At 38.1% G+C, this 16,869-nt stretch overlaps 1 protein-coding gene across 3 annotated transcripts in view; it reads right to left on the reverse strand.

Moving 5' to 3' along the window:
• Positions 1-336: 336 nt before the first annotated feature.
• The window catches only part of VCAN (versican), a 111,259-nt gene continuing 94,726 nt past the window's right edge, over positions 337-16,869 (reverse strand). The window contains exons 13-16 of one of the 3 annotated variants that reach the window (XM_052776822.1): positions 3,786-3,930; positions 3,418-3,546; positions 2,458-2,640; positions 337-1,982 (exon numbers count right to left, since the gene is read on the reverse strand). In XM_052776822.1, the coding sequence (XP_052632782.1) occupies positions 1,852-1,982; positions 2,458-2,640; positions 3,418-3,546; positions 3,786-3,930 (588 nt within the window). In that variant the 3' untranslated portion in view covers positions 337-1,851. Of the gene's footprint in view, positions 1,983-2,457; positions 3,295-3,417; positions 3,547-3,785; positions 3,931-16,869 lie in introns of those variants that run through there. The other 2 variants (XM_052776823.1, XM_052776824.1) reach the window with 2 other exon arrangements.

Raw genomic sequence — 16,869 nt, forward strand, 5'->3', positions numbered from 1 at the left:
CAGCCAACACAGTGACGCACTGCCACATTGAACGCATAAAGATTGGGTACACTTGATGGAGCAGTCACTGCAATTTTTTAAGAGATGTTGTCTGGAGCTGTAATTACTGTTCCCAATGAGCTATGGCAGGGTCACTCCATGGGCAGCTCTGCCTAGTACAAACTCTTACGTGTTGGCTGGGTTTCATTTCTTTTCCTTTCCCTTTCAACTTTTTTGCATCATATCCCCACACTAACACAAAGGCGTAAACCTCCCATCTGTGTTTGTATTTGTAATGTTATTTTAAAAGGTATATCATTGGGAACTTACTGTTCTTTATTTTCACCTTTTGTTGTGTTTTGTTTTTTGTTTTTTGTCCTGTGCCCAAAGGTGTGCAAGGCACTTTGCAGAAATAACAGTCCTTTCTGTGGAGAGGTCGTTTCAAATGTTACCTTCTACATTTACTGTACACATCCAGGTCAGTCATCGAGCTGACCAGGGTAAGAAATCATAATAGAAAACTCCTACGTACACACTGCACCAACTACAACCTATAATCTCTCTGTGCACACACTTCTTTCTAGAAAGCCAAGATTCTGATTCTTCTGTAAGTCACACGGTTCTCACCCATCTAACCACAAACAAATGATCCTGTATAGCAGGAATTTTGTTCTCCAGGGAAATAGCAGTTGAACTGAAAGATGGTTCCAAAAGTGGAGCTCAGGGGCTAATACTGCACTGGCGAGCTCTTTTAATCTTCTTTGCATGGGTAAAATAACATCCAATAAATTAAATCAGTATGGCTTACTTCATTTATTTATGTACGCTTCACAGCTGCAGCATTCATACACAAACATTCATTACTTTATAAAAAGATTAAAAAATGGTTATATATACAAAATTATTTACTTTTTTGATTTTTGTTTGTTTTTTACAAAAAAAAATCCCCCAAACACCAGGTCTATCTCCATTTTAGAATGCAGAGACCTGTAATATAGACCTTGTGGTTAATGTTGTGAAAGTAAATTTTTTTCTTTTTTTTCCTTTTTTTTTTCTTTTCAAAAAAGTGGCCCTGGTTGATAAAGTTAATGTATTAGCACTTGGATTTTTACAGGCCCTCCTTGTCATACACAACTCCTCCATGCAGTCCTTTCTCATGAATGGTGAAGCTGGAATGGAGAGCAGAAATAAAGTTCCACATTGCAGTCCCTAGTTCATGCTTCATGCCACTTTTATGTGCTCTGTCTAAACTTTGCATCACATGGACACAAACTGTACCTTGGATAGAAATTGGCACAGTTGCCATTAAAAAAAAAAGTCATGTCACTTGTGTGTTTATCTTCACCTGATAAGAGCAAATTTCAGTCAGTGAAGTTATTTCAACCATTTCCAGCCTAGGTAAACAACACAGAAACAATGTCATAAATGACTGAAGACCTCTGAGGCCATTCTAACCATAAATATGCCAGAAATTAGTGTGACTTTTCATTTTATATACAGGATTTCAAAAACAACACACAATTAAACAACATTAAAATCATCTTATTTACATTTTCATTGGTGCTAAAATCGAGCTGTTTAAATATTGCAGAAGGCTGGTATATATCATAAAATGGTCCACACCGATGGCATATAGAAAACTAATAATCTTTATAGGCTGGAAATGGTTACCTTTTATCCCCATAAGCACTTCTCCTTTTTTTTTTTTTTTTTTAATTTTCTGATAAACACCATATTTTTGCAAAATTCATTGTGAATACCGCAGTCCATAGTTTCAAAACAATTCGATAATACTCCCATAAGTGATAGAAAAGGCACAGAAAGTTATGACTTTGGCGGAAATGGTGGAAATCCCCATTCACCATTTAGCTCTCAGCGCCTTGAGTCCTGCCATGTCCTGATCCAACGATGGTAGTGTTTTGATGAATTTAATGATGTTCCCTTTCCTGATGAAGAATGTTTATAGTAGTATTTCTTAGAGTAAGTCCTTTGGTATGTGGACGCTGCAATGAGAAGGAGGAAAAAGGGGAAATTAATTTAAAATTATTTAACTATGACTGGGCTGGCTATGCTTCACATTACAGTTCCATTTATTCTTGATTAATGAGAGGGTTAACAAATGAATAATTGGTACTATGACCATGTTACAGACAGGAGAAGCATCTCTTACACACACTTAGACCACAGTTGCAGAAAGGATTGTTAGTATTATTAGGAACCTGTTGATTTCAGGGGCTTTGTAAGAGCATTGTTTTTCACTTTAAAAGAATCTTAGTGGCTTCTGTAAAAACAGAAGAGGAACATTTTCATTAGTTTTGGAGGCCTGGTGTTTTTTCCTACAGCTAGAGTGAGCAGTATTACTGTCATAATCTGTCATACCAGATTTGCACTTCTCTTAAACTACATGTTCATTACTTATTAATCTTAAATTAGTCTATTGCTTCTGATCCAGCACTGGTTTGCTTTCAAAGAACTCACGATTCATGCAAGTAATTTTAGGCATATCCCATCTTCCATTCCCTTGACACCGGATGGTTGGAATATGACGCTGGATGAAACCATCTTTGCAGTGATATCTAATAAGGGAGTTGATCTCATAACGAGGTTTCATCTTCCCAAAGGTCTTTGCGTTTTCCACAACGGGAGGCTGACCACAAGCAACTGAAAGGAAGAGAGAACATAACCCAAAACATCAGGTTGTAAATGCACTTCTGAATATGGTACTGACCTCTAAACCCTGGCTAAGGGAAGATGTCAAGGGACTTCAGTTAGACTCCCAAGAGACATATCCAAATAAGGACGGGGAGATCAATCTTTTATGTAGTTCTCCAGTCTTGTAGACCAAATACAGTAATGATGAAAATTGGAAAACAGCAGACAGTACGGCTAGTATTGCCTTTGGGGTTTAAATTTCTGATGTAAACTTGAGCCAAAAAGGTTGGCATACTCACGTAAAGAAGTGATTTTCACTGGAAAGCTGCAAAACCTGAAAATCAGTGAAGTTATTACAGGCATTTAAGACAAAAGTCTCATTTTCAATACTTCCTCAACAATAGACTATTTAAAAGCACTTAAAACTGATGGATCCTTCAATGCCCAGAGAACATGTTAACAAAAAGTTGTAAATGGTAATCAGGAAACAATGGAGCACACACAAGATTTTGGCTGCTTCTTTACTTTCCCAGTCTGAAGAGGCAGAGGCAATTCCTAAAGTATTTCTGTACAGCTCCTGGTAACAGTCAGGTTTCCTGTAAGTATCAGCTTTAACAGTGTAGAAACTAAATGTGCTTTTCAGATTCCAGCGGTGCCATTAAACTAGATGGTTTTGGAAAAGAGGAAGACAAAGGTCAACATTACTTGATGGGTGAAGAGTAAGCTCAACTGAAAACAAAAAGCTAACCACATACCAATGGTCAGCTGCCTGCTCTGACTGCCTACCAGTATTCTGCTGCCCACATACTTCATGGTGATGCCATCGCAGGAAAGAAGAGTTGGCAATATTTTCATGGTATGCAAGTAAAGCAGGCCTGCCAGGTACATGAATGCCTGTTTTGCTGAGATCTGTACCTAAGAAGAAATTTGCCTGGTTTTAACCAAGAGTTTCAGCTGTGTGCACTTTTGTTCCTGACTCAAGAACAGATTAGCTAGAGATGTAATACGTGGATACAGACAAAGGATGACTTTGTGAGGCTAACTCAGTTGAGGGCTCACTGTATTGGTCACCAGAAATCAGCTAGAAATTGTCATTTTAACTTTATAAAACTGGAATTTAGAGACTTATGCTATTGTTACTGGAAAGTTTGTACCTGTTCCTTTCTTGCAGGTATAGGTAAGGTGATAATTGCATGGTACATCATTCCACTGCCCATTCTCATGCCATATTATAACAACACAGTCTTCTCCAGCAGAAAAGAAGCTGTCTGGCTGATTTGGTCGCCAGTTCTCATATTGCTGCAGAAAAGAGGAGCAAAACCATTATTCCCAGTGCTGGAGTATATTTACATTCCATTTTACAGAAGAACACACAATATTAACTTCGGTGAAAAGCAATCTCAATTGTTTGATTCTGGCTGTTAACCACGAACTAAACAAAGCTAGATTTATAATATCCTCCCACTCTATTAACAGATTATATTAATGGGGAAAAAAAAAATCTGATCTAACTTCTCACTTACTGTAAACTGATCTCAGATGAACAAAACAAAGTGACACATTTCAGCACAAGCAAAATCTGATCCTAAGTGTGTTGAAACACACTCTTTCCTACATAGACAGACATGAAGTGGAATGCTAGGAAATGTAGTAAATAGCCTGTAACCCTTGTTAGTCCACGTCTACTAAATGGCAAATTACAGGCTACCTTCTCAGACTCAAATTATTTATTCTCTGACCTCATTTAATGAAGTCATTCAATGGCATGACGTGCAGAATTAGGTGTAAAATAAGTAAAGGTGTCAAAATGTGCCCCCAGAGCATTGCAGATTGATATTTCCATTAAAAAGGCCTAGGTGGCAGTCTAAGCATATATAGCAGCCTTTCAGCTTTAGAAATGATGATCCAAATTCTGCCCTCTGTAGAAAAACTAACTCCAGATATCTATGAATATATATGAATAAAACCAGAAACTGGCACACTAGTTTTACAAGTAGAAATCTGATTGTTGGTATGTGACACACACAGAAAAAAGAACATTTGAATAGCTGAAAAATATCTTTAGCATAAAAAATAAAAAATAGTTTCTTAGCCCTGCACCTAGGACATACGTCTGGCATATCGATCTGGCAGGCTCTGTCCTTTGGGATCCAAGCTGGCTCCATGTGGGTCTGCAGTTATTTAGCTCTACATCTCTGCAGCTTTCAGCTCTGCATCTGCCTAAAGATATGTCCCTGCTAGGAGCTGCGGATGCTGGCTGCTGGCAGGCTGCGCACAGCTCCATGCATGGGCTAAACCTGCATTTATTCCACTGTAGAATGGACTCTTTCAAGCATGGCTAAGCTCATCATTGCACAATGTCATTTTGGGATGAAAATTAGGGAGGATTCAGTCTGTTTCTCAATCAATAAGCAAGTAAAATAGAAACAAAGGGAGTGTCACACTGATTGAAAATCTATGCAGTAGTCCTTGGTAGGGGACATATAGCCTACTGTCCTTGCAATCAGTAGAGGTGGGGTAATCGTTATCCCACTTCTTGTTTCATCTTTGTTCAAAATGAAGCACAGTAAATTGAGATTTGCATAATGTTATGTAAAGAAAAGCAAGAGAAGGTTTGGGAAACTATTCTTAGCGATTTTCTTTGGGATTTCTGTTGTGTCACTCCAAGAAGAATTTAATGAAGGATAAAAATAGATATCTGAAAGAACTGGAATTTACATAAATGCCAGACATTAAACAGGCAGCTAGCCCCTTGTATGGTCAAAATGACACAGTTTCTACAGTGCTTATATTTTCCTCAGTGCTTACATCTTTCTGTCTAGAGCTGGCCCATATAAATGTCATGAAAGTTTAGCTTTCTATTTTCTTAACATTATGAAATAACCGCTATTCACTGCCTGGGCAAACACATTTTAGAAATAAAGTTAACATATCCCACACAAGTAGTATTTACCTTACAATGAATCAAACTATGAAAAAACTGAGTTAAATACTTAACCTTTTCCAACCACGTGTCATCTTAACCATCACAGGTTTTAATTATCCAAGCAATTTAACAATCATGGTCTAAATAAATTCGTTCTGCACTGAATTTATTACCTCTAATAAAGCATCCCCCTTTTTATGTGGAACTAACTTAATTCCATCTCTACCTTTCAGTGTTTAATAGTCCTAAACTACAATACACACTAAGTCAAGTGCACTCAAGTGCAGAATTCAGCATTTCACATTAGCTTATAAATCAGAGTATGAGTTTTGCAAGCACAGTAGCCAAATACCATACATATGAGTCAAATGGGATCTGCGGGGGGGGGGGGGGGGGGGCTTCCTGCAACACCTAGTGCAAAAAAGAAAAGCAAGTTCTGTGTGTATCTCATGAGCCAGCGAGAAGGAAAAAGAGGAGGAAGGAATATGCCTATGCATGGTGTGTATTAATGTAATTTAGGGTGCTCCAAGACCCCTTTTCCAAAAGGGTATTTTGGAATGGCCACTGAGCCAAAGGTCTAGCACCTTTTTATAGCAGAGCTGGTTAAGGATGCAGGAATCTGATTGGAAAAGGTCATGCTACCACAACATAGAAAGCTACTGCCGCCTAAACCAGAGATAGCTGAGTGCATGCACACATGGAAGGCTTAGGCTTGCTGATGGTACTGCCCCAGATACCTGCTCCATGTCCTCTACATGGGGGGCTGTGATGCACCTTCCGGAGCACCACAAAGTATAAGGCATTGAAGGAAAATCGGTGTAGGTTTCACTCATGCTGCAGGGAAATCTGTCTGAGTGTTGCGGAGATGGGGTAAGCAGCAAGAAGCGATCACCTCTCACTTTCACCTCTGAATGTCTTACTACCCAACCCAGCTGAAAATTAAGATGTGCTAATGTAAGTCACGAGTGTATGCATGGTTGGTTACACTGCTCAGACAATGGGCAGCAACTTCTTAAGCTGAGGCAATCCAATAACCTTCAAGAATATGCCCAGACATACAGACACATAGAAAAATTAAACAGCCAGGTTAGTGATAGAAAATTTTGATCAATACACCCTGACAGCAAAAGAAAGACTTAAACAAGCCTTGCAGCTGTTTCTTGTGGAAATTATACTACAGAGATGTTTGCTTCCATAGGGATCAGAGTGTGGGAATGAAGGATATTTAATGGCTATTGGGGGCGTGTGAGCTGAAGGTGCTCAGCAGCTTGCCAGCTCCCACCCTAAGCACATAGACTCCATATGCTCTTACTTGCCTTGCCATAATGACTCCAGAATATTTGTTTGCTTTGCTGGCAGGGCTGCAGTGTAATGGCAAAGGCCAATCTAGGCCCTGTGGTTTATTCAAGAATGTCTGATATCCTCCAGCGTGACTTGCTGTTACCTCACATTTGATATCGTCATTGCACAGATTTATTTTGGCTGAGTAACTCTGATTTTGCTTGGGTTTAGTGCCAGAATTGCTTAGCAGAGGAAGTTCCAGACTGCTGAATTGCTTTCTTAGGTCTCCACCCAGCTCTTCTGTAGTTTTTCAATGCCTTATTTAGCCACTGATAATGGGATAACGATACAAAAAGATTCTCACAGTTTGAGTGGAATAAGTTGCTAGACAAATAAACTAATATTTTGTTTTCCTCTTACAGATACATTTTTGCATGACCATGAGCATGATTCTGTTTTTCACTTACACTAGTCTAAAACAGGAGTGACTACACTATCTCCAGTAAACCTATATCATCAAAAAATCAATGGGAAAGAACCAAATTTCATAAGTCACATATTGATTTGTACTGTTTGTTTTCAAAGGTATTCCTTACAATCTCTCATACCAAGTGTGCTAAGACTCCCCTACCCTTGCAATAAGTGCAGTAAGCATCTAAGATACTCAGGTCATAATTATTCTGTTGAGAAACACTGCTCAAAATACCCTGAATACAATTCCCTTTTCAAAGTGGCTATGTCATTTAAGATCCTTGTATTTCAATGCATAATGTCTTTTAGAAAAGTATATTGTACAAAAAAAAAAAAAAATTAACTTCAGGCCTTGGCAACATGTATCATTTAGGTTTGTTTGGTTTTTAAGATCATGTCCAAAAAAGATCAGGCATATTCACAGATGAGCCAAAACCTGCTGGCATCATTCCAGCCACCCTGCTGCTAGGTTATATCTTCATGTAAACTGTCATTGTCTCAGCAGACCAATGAAACTGCACTAAGGAGCACTGTGTTTGAATTGATAAAGCTCAAGACATCCTTTTCCCAACAACCAAGCTTCAGTAGACACCTTTAGCAATACTCTTAGCTGTATCATTCATAAGATACAACTTATGTTTCTGTAAACCTAAATAGATTCAAATGCTAAGTTAATACATGGAAGAAAAGCTGCTATGACCCTTTTAGTTCTCCCTCAGCAGAAATACTTAACACTGGATGATCACACAGGGGGACATAAAAACTATTACTACCCTGTTTTTTAAGAAACATTACCATAACACGTGAAGTTTTCCCATGGATTAAGATGTAAAGCACTGCCAGACTGTACATTTTAGGACATATAATCTTAATTATGTACATGACTCAAAATGTACTTCAAAGGAGGTTTGGCCAGCTACACTTTTCTCCTCCAGCTATTAAGCGTGCTTTGCTGAGATGGCTGTGGAGAGGGAAGTTCAAAGCAATGCAGGGGAGTGAAGCCTGCAAACACACACCTCAGGCTCAGGCAGACACCACTGCACCTGCCACTCTGCAAATCTCAACATCCATGATAGCAAGACACTTGGGTGTTTTTTATCAAAAAACTGTGGTTTCTGTGTAATCAGGCAACTGCAGGACCTAGCATTGGGGACAGGATTTTTGTCCCTGTACATTCATTTGGTCCTTCGGGAGCCACACCACTTGTCTGTCTTGCCATCATTTCAGGCTGAAAACTGGAGCTCTTGTTATGCTCTTTATGCCTTTAACGATACTGTAATAATTAATTAATCTTTCTTGTACAGTTTTTTTGTTGAAACCAAAGTCTGTGCTGACACATTAGATTTAGTTGTTCTAGCTTTCTCTGGTAAAGAGCTCTGAAAATTTTCCTGCAGAAAGAGGGTGAATGGTCCATGGGTTAACCGAGCTGCAGCTGAGATGGGATTCAGTTCTTCAGGCTTCCTACGTGGCATTAGACAATGCACTTGACTGGCTGATTCCCAGTCTGTAAAACAGTGACTATATATTCTCTTGCCTCACAGGAGGAGCTTGGATGTGATGGTTACAAGAGCCCATGAAGACATATTATTAAGTTCCACATTTTGGGGGAGGATTTCCTTATATGGCATTGAATTAATGCACAGCCATAATCTGCCAGTTGGGTGACAGGCCTACTTTTCACATAAATTAAATCTAAGAAAGCCAGGATTATAGCAAGAACTGTAAAGCAGCTAACTTTATTAGCTACTCACTATTTTTTCTCATTCAGATGGCTGCTAATTAAACTGAATGAGCATAGCCTTCCCATCATGAACAAGATCCTACCTTGTGGGAGATTTGTTATTTAAATTTTCAGATAACCAGCCTTATTTGAGAGACTCATTTCCTTATTAGTGAGTAATCCACTCAGTTCTTTCAGATGTTTGCACTGCCAAGCTGAATCCATGTGTAAGCAGTATCTCAGCTTTGTGACAATCATCTGGAAATTTCAGTCATTCCTTATCTTCAAAAGGCATACCAAGTGGCTGAGATCAATCGCTTGGATTTTGTATTCCAAAATAGTCAACAAGCACTGTGTTCAATGAAGCACAACAAAATAAACTACTGATGCAAACAAAACTTTACTGCTTGACCTCCTTAATGTGTAAAGGCAAATAATCTTCTGTACATAACTAAAGCTAGGACATAATTTACTTGAAATACATCTGTTTAGATTTACAGGGTTAATGCTTTTCCTTCTGGGAAAAGGAAGCATGTTTTCAACATGTTTGAATAAGCTTAAAGTACAAATCTGTCTTGGCACTTTTGGGGACCTGTAATTTCTAGTGTGATTTTTATTTTCATTCATTCTAGCTGCTTCCCTGTCTGATTGCTTCCTAATACAAGACTAATGAGGCAAATCAAAAAAACAAGGAAAGATGTAGGGACTGGCTGACTGGATACTTCATCTTAAAGTGAAGCAACTCTTCCTGCCTGGTATTTATCACTAAACAAGCTGAAACCACCACTGCAAATCTTACTGGCTATTGTCCTTTTTTCCCCCCATAACTCTGCTAAGAAGAGGAATACATATTTTTCACAATAGCAAACAAATTCTTAGAAATCTTTATCAGGAAAGCCCCTGAACAAGTCCCTCGCTGTGGAGGTTCTGTTGTAATTGGATAGCTTAACTAAAAATTACATTTCACTTTCAGTAAGTCCTGGCAATTACCCAGTTTTATAGATTGGCTGAACTACAACAAGATCAGCACAAGGTTACAATGAGTATATGGATCAGTTCAGAAAACCCTCGTTCGTGTCTCATGCTGTTATACAGCACTGATTCTGTTACATGAGACACTCATGGGAAGTTTCAAAGGGATTGCATTTCCTTTTGATAAAAAAAATTCAAACAGATTACTGTGAAGATTTGGCAATGTCTGAAATACTTCCATTAAGTTCACCTAGTATTTAAATGCATTTATACATTGGGAAAGACAAGAAACTAGCTTAGAGCATAGGCTCTGTTTCACTTAATTTCACCCCAGTCCTGCAAAGGATTTTTCTGTTTAATTTTATGAATGGGAGCAGTCTGACAGAACTCACCAAAAGCATTCATGAGATTAAAAACTCCATTCAGTGAATGCTTAAGCATATACCTTGCTTTAAAGACATAGGTGGTGCCCTAAACTCTATAGGGTAGATCCCATGCACAATTCAGACACATGCTAAAGTAACTTGCTGAAGGAGGCACCAAGCTAAGTGTGTTGGTAAATCTTTGCTGGGAGAAATTTTAGTCAATTTGAAGGCAGCTGCTGTATTTAAACTTATCTACAAGTACACATAAAAATCATGTCATGATCCTGATATATGTTATATCATAGTTGAATGGCTTCCCTCAAGCCCTTAATCTGAGGGGTTTTTTTGCATGGGATTTGGGAAACTGGCAGGATTTGGATGAGGCAGGCACCCAACACTCACCATTACACAGTCACACTGTGAGAAAGACAAACTCCCAGAAGGAGCTTTGCTAAAGACCCTTGCAAAAGATTTCACCTGAAAAGGATTTTTGGTAAGAGAGCAGCGGGATGTATTGAAAGACTCTTTGATTTCCTGTGCAACAGCTTGCAAAAAAAGGACTCTGAATAACATACACTCATGTATATCTATGAATATCCACAAGCACTGATTGCAGATTGAATAAGCCGTCAGATCTATGCAAAAATAAATTTGGGAAAGAAATCTAAGAAATAGAAATGAAACAAGTAAAAAAGGCTAGCTGATGAAGCTGAAACATAAAAGCACTATTAGTGCTGTCTTTTAGGGGGGAGTTGATTGTGTGGTGGAGCGGATGACTAGCTCTGACATTTTTTTGAAACAATACCAGAGTATGACTTTCCCATGAGAAGCAGAAACCACTAAGTATAGCAGGAAGCCCCCACTAGATGGCAATGTCTACACATTACTGAGTCCAGATACTAATTTTGTGTAGTTGCACAATAATAATTCAGAAAAGATATCTCTTTTATTAACTCTTTAAAAACTAACTGAAGCCAGTGGACACAACTCCATTGACTTTTATCTGCTCTGTACCAACTCTTCTTAGAGTAATAACTTTCATCATGGTTCACACACTGTATAGTTCAATTTTGTGGGTATACTGTGTGTGTTGGGCTTTCAGAAGTCACCTTAGCACAGAGACTGAAAAATGAGTGGCAAAGAGTTGGTGAAATTCTCTTGCTAATGGGCAGGTGTTTTACTGTGGAAGAAAAGTATGGCAGGGTGTTAAATGTTGCTTAGTATAATACATGTTCTTTGGAAGTCACACTAACATAGTTATATATTATCAACATGATGCAAATTGCATGGGGTGTGACTCATTCTTTTTGTACACAACTACCAGGACAGCCACTGAAAAAAAGGAAAATCCTGCACTTTGTCATTTATATCAACAATTACTACAGGTTTGAAGCTGTCCAAGAGTTTTAGCCCAGAGCCAACCATAATGAGGCTCTGAAGTAACTGCTGACCCCCCTTGTAAAAATGAGACAAAAAACCACTTTGTCCAAGAGGCCCTCCTTACTGCCTATGACATACTGAACTAAAAATATACCTGTCATTAATAACATTATATAGTTCTCCTCCATTTAAATGCAGGTCAAATGAGCATCTTAAAAAGAGGCTGTAATGACTGACTGCAGCACAAAACGAAAACATTTGGTAGATTTAAAATCTCCTTCTCCAAGGATCCTGTGGGACATGGGCACAATAAGCTTTTTGTTTGCAGCTGACTACAGTACTTTTTAGTTTGTTTGCTTTATTTAACCCTCAGAGGCAGGCTCCTTCCCTACAATACTCCATGCCTTTTGAAGGTTTTTGTGTTTAATGAAGTTACTCTGAGAGGGGTGCAGTTACAGATTTGCTCAAGTTAAAGCATTCTGATTCACTGACCAATAAAGGAAGGAAAAGAGAGGGCTTTGTTTTTGCCAGAATTAAACTTCTGTTTTATTTTCCTTTTTTTGTTGTTGTTGTTTTTTTTAATATAGCTACCTAATACTGACAACCTGAGGTCCAGCACTGCAAAACACAAAGCATAAACGCTCCTATCCTGAAGGGAAGAAAAACTAATGTAGAGTCTCTGGACAGTTTTAAAAGTGGCAATATGCCCCATTACTTTCCTAGCTGGCAGCATTCTCCAAGTGACAGACAATCTGGCCACCGACACTAGCCAGCTCCTTATTACAGCACTAATCTTATGTAATGGGAGTGAGCTCACCGCCCTACAAAGCACTAATTATCAGCAGCATTTTCCAAGGGATATGAATAACTCCCCTTGTGAGACAGAGGCCCAAGGCACAACCCCAAGTAGCTATATGCGCTTAATCCATAACATGAATAGCTCCAAAGGACTCCTTTACCGCTATGCCTGCTCACAAGGGTCCTTAACAGTGAAAGGCCAGCAGTCCAAATACAATGGAGAAGCTGCCAAAAGCAACACCAGATTTTTTCTATTTGGATGGGTGTGCTTTACAGCTGTAAAAGTTACTATTCACAGAACTAAGTGAATTATTTAAATTCAATTTCCCTAAGATATTTTCAAATGTCACATTGTGTTCACTCTTCCTTTGATCAAGCCAATTATTAAATGTCTCCACTGATAATGTAAGTTCTGTTATTTTGTAGTTTGTATTACATCAAGTTTAAAGTATACAAAGATCCAAGTAGGCATGGACAAATTCCTCTGTTCACATAGTTGTGCAAGTATTTGGGCCTTGCTTTCTTCTCCTGTATCACTGTGATTTTCCCAAATACAATTTTTTTTATTGCTTAGAGCTTTTTATGATAATCGTAGGATGAAGATTATCCATGATTCATCCTTAAAGAGTTGTTCACTATCACAGAAATGCTGGGAGAAAAGTCTACAGAAAAGTGCAGGAAAAATTTTGATTCTGTAATTTTTTAAATGTAAACACAGTCTTACATATAGCCATCTTCATTCCCATGTAGAATGTAAATCAGAGGAAAACTAATGCTTTCCCATACCAAATGCCAACAGAACAGCCCTATAACTACACTGCAATAGAAGAAAAGCAGAGCTAATGAAACATGCTCTTTAAAATACTATATTATTTTCTTCTGCCTCTTCCATCTGTCAATGTAATCATACCTGAAATGTCTTAAGCAGAAATTGGCTTTATTTTAAGGAAGTAATGAATAATGAAGCTTTAAAAACGTTGGGGTGCTGTGAGTTCTCTGAACACACTTCAGTACCTGCTCTCACTACCTTCACCTTTGAAACAAATTATCTGAAGTTAGGGACTAGGCAGATATGCCAAAGTTTGCAGCTTACAAATTCCCTTCCTACTGGCCCATGCTATCTCAGATGTTGCTGGTATTCCAAGTCCATGGTTGTGGCAGTGGCCCCTAATCTCCAACTCTCACTGAACTTGCACCACAAGTGAGGATCTAGGTTTCCTGAAAGAGCATTCACTTTTTATGCTGTACTAACACAGCTGCAATCAACTCTTTTCCCTTGATATAAAAAGGGAATGGTTGCTGCTGCCAAGTGTTCTTCATGTGGCCCATCAGGTCCAGAACACGAATCCACCTCTCCCAACCACTGGAAACACTGAAAAATTCTTTCTTTCAAAAACAGAAAAAAGAAAAGAGAACAGAGAGACAGAGCAGGAACACATTGTAGATGAGAAAAGATTGCTTTCTGCCATACAGATAGAGTACATAAAATCAGAACAAATCAGATTCATATGGATGGTCAGCAATGGATTCCACAGTTTAGTATAATTATAGCTTATTTTGTTCTGCTTGTTGAACAAGGTAGCCTAAGCTTAGCCAAGGAGCTTCTTTGAAGACATACTCTGACCTTAGCCAATAAGGTCCCAATTTGTTTTTTAAAGGAATTGCAAAAAAGACAATTATAAGCAAATTGTCCTGGACAATAAAATACAATATAATGAAATATCAGTTACCTGGAAAGTAATTTCTTTATGGAAAAGTAGCACCTGAACTGAAATTAAACTTTAGGGCATGAGAGGTATGACCCAACTACTTCATTCATGTTATTTTGCACTTTTCAAGCTCAGTATGTGTTTGGGATGTAGTGGGTACAGCATGCTGAAAAGGCATCTTTTTACTGGGAGATGGTGAGACTTTACCTACACAACCCCATCCATTGCATAAGATTATGACATTTTGCCTGAAAGGCAGGAAACTGCTGAGCAGTTTTAAATTAAAAACCACTTCACAGTTAAGAAATAAACCTGCCAAAATCCCCTAAAAGCACACAGATAACTATGCATCAAACACTTCAGTGAGGTAGATCAAAAAGCCTCCTCAAGTTTTCTTTGCAAGAACAGAGCCTATAATACTATGATTTAGGAATGTGCCCACTTCTATTTTGTTAGGATAATTTTCCTTGTCTTAAAAGCTCTTGTTATGGAAAACGGGTAGACTCAATACAGATATGGACAAAAGTCACGTGGACCAAAAAGTTTTAAAGCACTATTCCTTGCCTTCTCACTGAATCAGATTGTACTTGCTTTGCTATTCAAGACATCAACATTTTCCTTGAGGAACTCTGAGAATCAGAGCATGTATTTACAAGATCACACTTCATTTATTCCAATACTTGCTTACTGGCATTATTTTTGCAAGTTAAACAGAAATTCCAGTTGATACCTGAAAAACATGCACAGGAATAGAGGGGCTTTTTTGACTGCTGCTGGTTTTGATGAATTGCTAACAGCCAGTATTTTCTATAGGGGTTAAAAAAAGAATGGCAAGATATCAAAAGTGGCTGACTATACTTACTCCACTACTAGGCCCCTAAATAATTGCCCCTGTTTTTAGTAGGGCTGTGGGCCTGTCAAGGGTATTCTAGGTTCAGTGTAGGTTTCCCAGTAAGAACCTTAATTCTATATGCTCACTTTTTAAAAATCTTGGTTACATTGTCCCACACACCTTAAAAAACAAACCAACCTCCAATCCCAGTGAAGGGTCATGAACTGATCTCACCTGGACACTGCACAGAAAACTGAATGGCCCTCGCTTATTTGATCGGCAAAACTATGATCCACTGATTGATGAGGTAAGGAAAATTTCCACAGCCTCATCTGAGAATTTAAGCTTTCTCACATTACTAGGCCAATGACAAAGGTGAGTTTATCACCCTCATCTCACATGGAGAGACAAGAAGTGTGCTCAAAAAAAGCCCCCCCTGTATTTTGGTAGCCAATGGAAGTTGGAGAGCACAAGATTTATATGGCAGTGCTGCATATGGCTATGATGTCCACAAAAAATAGCTAAGGGTAGGCATGTGTATTTAATAGTTCACTGTAGTTAGAAACAAAGTGCAGTGCACTTGGAAGTACGTTTGTTGGTTTTCACTAGGGAACTCATGTACGTGCTTTGTCCAGCTATCATTTTTAATGGTAACTGGCACTTAGCTTCAGCTTAAAAAATCTGGAAAACACAATGTGGCATGAGCTGAAAATGTCAAAAAATGGCTGATTTCCTTCCATTGAACTCATTGGTTGAAATACCTTTTAGATGCAAAGAAAAAAAAGGGTATTTGATCCTTTTTCCAGAAATTGCTAATAAAATACATGCCAACACCTGGCAAAAGAGTTCCTTTCAACATACTGGGTATTTAAGTTGTGGGTTTCCTTATGTCCATGGAAAATGAGTACCAAAGTAATCCAAACTTATTCCATAATCTCCCTTGGTAGAGCCTGTGGTTCAATGATTCCCAATTCTAGGGGCTTTTTTTTGGTTCAGAAAGAAAACTCATGTGAAAGAGAAATCACTAAAATATATCACAGCTATTTCATCTGGGCAGTAATGGGTCAACTGCAGCACTGCACCAACAATTCCATCCACAATATGTCTTGCTGTTGCTGTTCATTTGCTTTTTCTTTTAACTCTACCAAGCATCAGAACTTTTTTTTTTTAATCCAAAACCTAATAAAATCATGTAAGCATGTTTTTCAAATTAAACCAAGCTGTTATTGGCAGAAAATTCAAACAAGTATCAAAATAAAGATGAATGTATGTGAATTGCAGATGCACAGTCTATCTAAGAGCTGGAGTGACTTTTCTGATAGTATGTCCAAGAAAACTCTTATATCAGAGGAATCCTCACCAGATTTGAGAAATTGTCCTTTATGCCAGAAGTGTTGAATAGATCTGTAGATAGATAATATTGTCTTGGAGAAAGCATGGAGCTGGGCAACAAAACTAGAAACAGCTGAATTACAGATGCACCCTGATACGTAAAACACAAGAAGGCTATTTATATTTTGGCTATATGCAAGAGCTAGCTCTAATCCCAGAAATTCAAGTTAGAACCTGAGTGTTGATGTAATAATGCTGATTTTTATGATCATAAATTATATTAATGCATTTAACACTATAATGACTACTGTTCACCTGCAAATATATAAATGACGTAATTTTTTGACTTAGTATTCAAATTCATTGGAATTTTAAGACAATCATCAGGGAAATACATTTGATTCATGTATTTAATTATGTTATTGTTCCTATTAATTACTAGAAAAGTAATA

Source organism: Harpia harpyja, chromosome Z, assembly GCF_026419915.1.
Source record: "Harpia harpyja isolate bHarHar1 chromosome Z, bHarHar1 primary haplotype, whole genome shotgun sequence".
NCBI lineage: Eukaryota > Metazoa > Chordata > Aves > Accipitriformes > Accipitridae > Harpia > Harpia harpyja.